This window comes from Rutidosis leptorrhynchoides, chromosome 9 (genome assembly GCF_046630445.1).
Source record: "Rutidosis leptorrhynchoides isolate AG116_Rl617_1_P2 chromosome 9, CSIRO_AGI_Rlap_v1, whole genome shotgun sequence".
Taxonomy (NCBI): domain Eukaryota; kingdom Viridiplantae; phylum Streptophyta; class Magnoliopsida; order Asterales; family Asteraceae; genus Rutidosis; species Rutidosis leptorrhynchoides.
This window is the reverse complement of record NC_092341.1, coordinates 274,824,335-274,832,466: the sequence shown is the minus strand read 5'-3', so window position 1 is coordinate 274,832,466 and position 8,132 is coordinate 274,824,335. Positions and strand designations below refer to the sequence as shown.

Sequence of the window (8,132 nt, the reverse complement as noted above, 5' to 3'; positions counted from 1 at the left end):
TAGTATGTAAATAGCGATACTAAAAAAAATAGGAAAACTATAATAATTATTTAAGAGCCTGTGTTGTTGACAAATTTTAAACATTCTTTTGAGTTTAAGAGCCCGTGGTGTTGATAAATTTTACAAATTCCGTTTGAGTTTAAGAGCTCATGGTGTTGATGAATTTCAAAAGTTTTTTTGAGTTTAAGAGCTAGTGGTGTTCCCAAATTTTAAAAATTGTTCTTGGTGGTGTTAATAAAAATTGTTCCCAACACCCCAAACACGCCTCGCAATCAAGTTAGTGATTCCGATCCACAAATGAACAACACTACTTCGTTTACGAATCTAATGATTTTCGGTAGTCCAAATGCTCCCGGAGTTTCAAACCGACCGATCCTTACACCTAGTCCACAAAATTTGGCGAACGTCGGTCGTAATTTATTCAGTGTAAATTAAGCGTTAACTTATGAACAACAACAACAACAATGAGCGCTATATCAACAACGAATGTATCAATCACAAGCGCAAATGTTTCCAAACTAACAACAACAAATTTTACCAAACCAACAAACGCTATCACAAACACAAGAGCCGCAAGCGATGGGTACACAATCCCTACCACGGGCAACGCGAAAACACTCTAAAAAGGATAAAGGTTCGATATATTATATATATATATATATATATATATAAAATAGTTAAATGTTATTATATATATATATATATATATATATATATATATATATATATATATATATATATTAACTGTTAGTACTAAAATAGTATAATTATATATTATATACTATAACTATATACATATATATTTATTAACATATTTATTTATAGGGAAAGCGGTTGAGGAAACTAGTTCGCGACAAAAACCACAAAAATCGTGGTCGACAAAAGAGCTTGTATGGTTGGCGGAGTGTTTTTGCGACACGTCGGAGAATCCAATTGTTGGTCGAGGCCAAAAGGGTAACACTTTTTGGGGGTCGGTTATGAATAAGTTTAATAATAATGAATATGGATGGTTCCGAAATGAGGATTCTTTATCTTCGAAATGGCGAGGGGTTAACAAGGCGTGTACGGAGTTTTTACCAATTTTCAATGATATAAAAGATAATTGGCGTAGTGGTGCAAATGACGATGGCATTTTCAAAGACGCGGCGCAATCTTATTTTAATACTTATGGTAAAAGTTTTAATATGAAGGATGCATTTTATTTCTTGAAACAACATCCAAAGTGGAACTTGCCAAAAGTTCCAGTTATTCGCGATCGGGTAGACTTTGAGGCGGGTGTTGGTGAAACTCAAGGAGACCCGATAAGCCTCTCTCAAGACTTTGAGGCGGAGTTGTTTGGGGACGTACAGATGACGAGTCCAATCGGACGCGATAAGGCTAAGAAAGCACAAAAGACTATGGCTTCTTCGGACGCGGGAGCGTCTTCTCGAGGTAAAAGTTCGAGTTCGTCAAGGGTTGAAGATTTTATGGACAAAATGGAAGAAGTGGCATCAATAAAAATAGATTCGCATAACAAATTCAATGAGTATGTTAAAATGAAAACCGCGATATCACATATGGATTTATTGGGGAGATCAGCGGCAACATTGGAAGACCCTGAAGATAAGATACATCTTCAAAATTTAAAAAAGTATGTTCGTAGCCAAATGGGTGCATACAACTTCCCGTCTAATGCCGATCAGTAGTTTATGTTTGTAGTTCTTTCTTATGAATTTTAATAAATGTAATTTTTCTTTTTTAGGAATTTTAATAAATGTAATTTTTCTTTATTAGGAATTTTAATTATGTATTTTTTTTATTAGTAATGGTATTAATAATATGTGTTTTTTATTTAATATATGTTTGTCATTTGAAAAAAATATAAATAATATAAATAAAATTAAATAAAACAGAAAAAAGAAAAATAAAATGCCAACTCAGCATTTCCTTAAAAGTAACACCGCCACTACTCTACTCAGAAAAGTAACACGTTCTACTCAGTAAAAAAGTGAAAAAAGTCAAGTGACACCAAAAGTGACACTGGTCACCATTACGGATGGTCTAAGAGGCAAGTCATCTACACTTCCGTTTTCAGAATTAGATTATCAAAACATTGAACCTTTTGAGGTAATCTTATCAATAACACACGTGTTTCCATTAGTGATTATTTTCTCTACAATCTTACAAAATGTTGATTAAGGATATAGGACGGAAATCAAATATAAAAAATGAATTACTAACCTTTGGGACGCGAAAAATAATTTATATATATAGGTCGAAGATTATATATAGGTGGAAGATTATTATACTAAGTTTTAGATCTATATATTAGTTGTTATTAATCAACTGTTATGCTGTGATTGAAGATTATTATATAGAGTTTTAGATCCACACGTAGACAGGTTGATTATTATTCGATCTTTTAGCTATTTTAATTTTTGATAAAATAAAGATATAAAAAAATCAATCATATTACTCCGTAAATGATTATATACGAGTATAATATAACTCACGTTCTTCACATGCAGATTCTCGATCGCCATTATTAATTTCTAGTAACTAAGGTGGACCCGAAAGTTGGCACGGTAATATCTTTGAAATTTGTACATGATTATGTATGATTTTCTCTAAAATCAATATGCATAATTATCAACAAGATTATATAAAATAATATTAAAAATACGAGTGTACAGATTCACACTAGTTAGTTTCTTTTGGTTATAAAAAGACCAAACAAATGAAACACACCTGCACATCTTCTTCTTTAATTCATATATCTTCCTCCAATATTGTAAACTCTAAACAACAGTTGACTTTGACCATGTCTAATGAATCACTCATCACCCCAACAACAACAACAACAACAACATCATGCAACAAGTCATTTTGCGAAGATTATATGATACTAAGCCCTAAAGACTTTGGTTTATGGGGTTGCATAAAGCTTTTGTTCTCGAAAAACATTGGTAAACGAAAGTTTATCGACACTCCAGATGGCGCTACCGAAGACAGCTTTTGTCGACGGTTTGTTATCGTAGTATCGATTGTTGCACAAAAGGTTCTTCATTTAGTTGAAAAACCATTGAGTTGGGTTGGCTCAGCCATTGAATTTTTGCCCAACTTTATGGATATCAATGGTGGATTTTTTAAGCTTCTTTGGAATCTCGTATCAGGTTTAATTCGATCTTCGATATCTATTCAATAATTTTCATATTATTTCTTCGTATCAGGTTTTTTATTTCTTTTTTTCATTTCTTTATTTTTTTACGTTTCATTGATTGACCGTTAACCGAACAAAATCACACCGTTAAATTAACCGAACAAAATCACCACAGTTTAAAAACGCGCTGTTTTTTACTCGTTACTACAAAATATCACTAAATTCCGGTAATTTTTGAATAAATCTTGACTATTATTATACAGTATAATATGCTAATATTAGTGTATTACTCCATATTAAATATTACTGTATCAAATCTTTATCAAAGTCGTCTGAATCAAAGTCGGCATTTAATACTCTCATTTATCACATATGCACGTACTTTCGGAAGGAAACCCGAATCGCATTGCAGGAGTCTGATCCTTAAACCATCCCGCAGGTAGGCGAATCAGGTTTGAATCCTGAATGGATTCGAGACGACCCCCAGGCTCGAACCCATGACCTAACCCTCGCCCCAACACACAAGGTTGGGGATACCGTTGAAGCGAAGCTTCGTTGGTGACGATGTGATGTTTCTAGTCTTACCGGTTGTTGGTTTTCCCTTGTGCGGCAGATGGGGAAGTTTCCGGTAGCCGTAGTCGATCTCCACTACCATTCTCATGGTGGATCCGACTACGATAGCTTAGGATTCCTTGTTTTTCCAATTCCTAACACCTGACGGCGCTTTATGCTCATGGTGGCCACCGACGAATATTATTCGAGATGACTATTTGTTATTTGTGCTTGTCGTTGGAATTTTCTAGTGACGTTCAAGATGACTATTTGTCATTTGTGCTTGTCGTTGGAATTTTCTAGTGACATTCTTTCTATAGATAATGATGTACGCTGGTCTAACACTCAGTTGGTGGTGCCCACCGGAATTTCTCTTTCTCGAGGGGTTTCATCCATGTCGTCGGAGATCCTTCACCCTGTTGGTGGTGTTCTAAGATGATGTTTAGTGGTGGTGTTGGTTGAGATGGTGTTTTTTTTTTTAATTGGTGGGTGGTTCACTGCATGTTGCTGTGGAATTCTGTGTTTAGTGGAGGGTGATTAATGGCAGCGGTGGGAGGGTCCGGAGAGGAATGAGTAGTGCCAGTGACGATCTCCCCGTTGAAAATCATGCAATGAGTGTTTTTGCGGACGAACTCATTTTTACGACTGTAGGTTACGTTGTAGCTTGTGGCGGCAGGGAGATATTTGTTCCAGATTTCCAGTGGCGTTGCGTTTATTAGTTTGTTTCTTAATAAACAGTTTTTTCATCTTTTGTTGGGATCGTTTAGTAGATTATGGTTCACTTTGGATTCTTTGATGTATCATTGTATTTTTTTATTCTTTGGATGAGTTAATGTTTTACGTTTTTTCTAAAAAAAAAAAAAAAAAAAAGAGAAAGCTGTCACGTGGATATAATTTGTGTCTTTATGCACGTTATGTGGTTTAAAATAACTAAGCTAGGGTAGTAGTGTTTATTGGTTGAAAGCTGAAGAATATCTTTTTCGACCATTATTGATCAATACAAAAATGACTTGTCAATATTACATTTTTCAAATTAAAAAATTGCGTTATCCAGATATATCCATTGTCATTGCTAATTATTTCATCAGTTGGCTATTGTTGATAATTTGGATAACAGCGACGCTACAGTCAATGCTATATTAGGAATAACAGTACAACATTTTGTCTGATATAATGAAGATTGATATCGATATATCGTCTTAATAAACATTTGTCTTATTAGTAACTAGTAGATTTTATTGTCATTCATCTTTTTATATAGCAATTAATTATCTTGTATTTTTTTTTTTTTTTTTTTTTGCAAAATAACGAAAACTTTTATAAAAACGGAAAACGTTTTCGAAAAGAAAACGAATTGAACTAGAGATACAAGAGAGAAATCCGATGAGACTCAAACCTAGAAAACGGCTATCATACACAATACACGAATTAAAGACTATATATATATATATATATATATATATATATATATATATATATATATATATATATATATATATATATATATATATATATATATATATATATAGTTGTAGGATCAAGAGGGAAGTAACCATTCGGGGGGAAGCGGGGGGAAGCAAAAACTTTTTTTTTTCGTTTTTTGAAAAAACTTTGTTCACGAACATTATAGATGAGATGAAAATATGAACATTTAGTAGAGACACTTTTTGATAAATGTTTTTATTTTGGCGGGAAAACGTTCGAAGAAGTAATATATAACAATTATCGTGTTTTTCGAGCGTATTTTGAGGTTTTAGCTATTGGGATTTAGATATTAGGGTTTATAGGGTTTAGATATTAGGGTTTAGAAATTTAGGGTTTAGGGTTTAGATTTAGGATTTAGATTGAGTTTTTAACACAAACGGTTTAGGGTTTAGGGTTTGGTGTTTTGGGTTTATGGAATAAACCCAAACCCTAAACCCTAAACCCTAAACTCTAAATCGGGCTAAACTTTACTTCACAAAACATGAAGAAAAAAAACGTTCATATTCATCACGAACAATATTATCTTGAATGTTATTTTTGTCGATCGTTTTTCCGCCTAAATAATAACATTCATCACGAGGTGTCTCTTCTAAATGTTCATATTTTCGTGTGATCTTGATGCCGGAAAAAAAAAATTCAAAAAAAACGAAATTTTTTTTTTCTTCCCCCCGATTGTTTACTTCCCCATTGATCCTGCCCCTATATATATATATATATATATATATATATATATATATATATATATATATATATACACACACTTAAACTTGATACGGAGTATAAAAGCCTTTAACGTACAATTTGAAATGTAGGAAACTTGGTCTTACCTGATAGAGAGTCGACGGAGTTCTTGACGGCGATTGGGCTATGGGATATACGAAGGGATTTAGACAGTAGAATTAAGCAAGATGATCCAAGATACACAAGTGCACTCGCCATTATGGCTGCGAAATCTGCGTATGAAAACAAAGCATATATCACAGAAACCGTCGAGAAACATTGGAAGGTAATGCATAATTAGCAACTAACTAGCGATTATACGAAGTAGGTTTTATTTTATGTTTTTTGGCAATAATTAAATAGAAAAAAAAAAAAGAACTTGAATAAAAGAGAACTTTCAACTATAAATTATAGTTAGAGAATTAATTAAGAAAACCTTAATTACTAACTAATTAAATCTATCTGATTGTAGATGGAATTCATAGAATACTTGGATTGTTGGAACGGTTAGTTACTAACTATAATTACCTTAAACTAATCAATTTTTAAGTTGAGTTGTACCAAAAAAAAAAAAAAAAAAAAAAAACGATTAATTGATTTTTGATTGCAGATTATGAAGAGGATTACACGACACAAGGATTTATGTGGAGCGATAAAAGAAGAGATAGCGAGCTCATAGGTGTTTCGTTTAGAGGAACATCACCGTTCACCGCAAAAGATTGGTCAACGGACGTTGACCTTTCATGGTACCATCTTCCCAATATAGGCAAGGTTCATGCTGGTTTCTTGAAAGCCCTAGGGTTACAAAAGAGCAAAGGGTGGCCTAGTGATATCCAATTCGACGATCAAAAACCCTACGCGTACTATGTAATTAGAAAAAAGCTTAAAGAACGTCTTCAAGCGAACCCAAATGCTAAATTCTTGGTAACCGGACATAGTTTAGGAGCCGCCTTAGCTATATTGTTTCCCGCCATTTTGGCATACCATGGAGAGACCGAATTGCTATCGAAACTTGAAGGGGTGTATACATTTGGACAACCTAGGGTTGGAGATAAACAATTTGGTGAATACATGAAAGAAGTATTGGTAACTCACGGATTGAGATACCATAGGTTTGTTTATTGCAATGATTTGGTGCCTAGAGTACCTTTTGATACTTCTGATAAATACTTCAAACATTTTGGTCATTGTCACTATTACAATAGCTTCTACAAGGGACAGGTATTTCAAACATTTTGCACTATTTTATTTTCATGCATACATGTTAACGCCTTTACCGAAAGCAGACTTTTTACCTTAGAGTAGCTAGAGGGATGATTTTCTCTTTTTGAGGTGGAAAAACGGGTTCCTTTATCCTCTGATAGAGAAATGTCTGTCCGCATCTAGTTTACCTCTTGATACCCTGCATTCGTGAGATTATGTATTGTTGTATAATTTACTAACAATTTAATTATTTGTGACCTTATGATTTTTTTTAATGGTGCAGGTGCTGGATGAAGAACCGAACAAGAACTACTTCTCGATATTGGCTCTAATACCGATGTTTGGAAATGCGGTTTGGGAGTTAATAAGGAGCTTTATAATGTACTATCAAAATGGACCTGAGTACGTTGAAACGGCTACTTGTCGAGGATGGAGAGTGATCGGACTATTGATTGCAGGGTTGCCGGCTCATGGTCCACAAGATTATGTTAATCTTACTAGGTTGGGTTCACCTGAAAACTTCATGAGTTTATCTGTTGATCAACCAACCACCATCGGTGTCAATGGAGTGGTAACGAATGGGGGTACCAAATTAGATTAAAAAGTCTATCAAATGCCGGCCAGTAGAAAATGTGTGATACAAGGTTTTATTTATAAAGAACTACTACATGTAAAATTATTCAATAATGGGAATGTTTTTTTATCAATATATAGTATTCAATTTTGCAATCTCAAATTTATAAGATGTCTATTCAAATTAATATAAAAAAGCTTAAAAGTGTTCTTGTAAGTACTTTTTCATTGTTTCGATTTAAGTATTCATTTATACTACGTACCAATTAAGCATGTATCGCTGAATATGTGTACATCCTTGTACCGGCCTAGTGAGGTGGTGGTATTTTTTATTTTTTATTTTTACTCCGGAAAATTTTATTAAATAATAAAGAATGAGTACAATACAAAATAGCTGCTCCAACATACCTTACAGCCCAGCATAAACAACCAACTAACTAAACAAACAACCAACTAACTA

General features: G+C 33.5%; 2 protein-coding genes across 2 annotated transcripts; both read left to right on the top strand.

Annotated features, from left to right (window-relative positions):
• Positions 1–579: 579 nt before the first annotated feature.
• Positions 580–1,685, top strand: LOC139868775 (uncharacterized). Its single transcript, XM_071857117.1, has 2 exons — positions 580–634; positions 826–1,685. Exons 1-2 carry the CDS (start codon positions 580–582, stop codon positions 1,683–1,685), a joined length of 915 nt encoding a protein of 304 aa, XP_071713218.1.
• Positions 1,686–2,720: 1,035 nt separating this feature from the next.
• On the top strand, positions 2,721–7,864 carry LOC139866342 (triacylglycerol lipase OBL1-like). The gene is made up of 5 exons (XM_071854558.1): positions 2,721–3,152; positions 5,989–6,182; positions 6,369–6,402; positions 6,507–7,117; positions 7,383–7,864. Exons 1-5 carry the CDS (start codon positions 2,801–2,803, stop codon positions 7,698–7,700), a joined length of 1,509 nt encoding a protein of 502 aa, XP_071710659.1. The 5' UTR covers positions 2,721–2,800; the 3' UTR covers positions 7,701–7,864.
• The last annotated feature ends 268 nt before the right edge of the window (positions 7,865–8,132 follow it).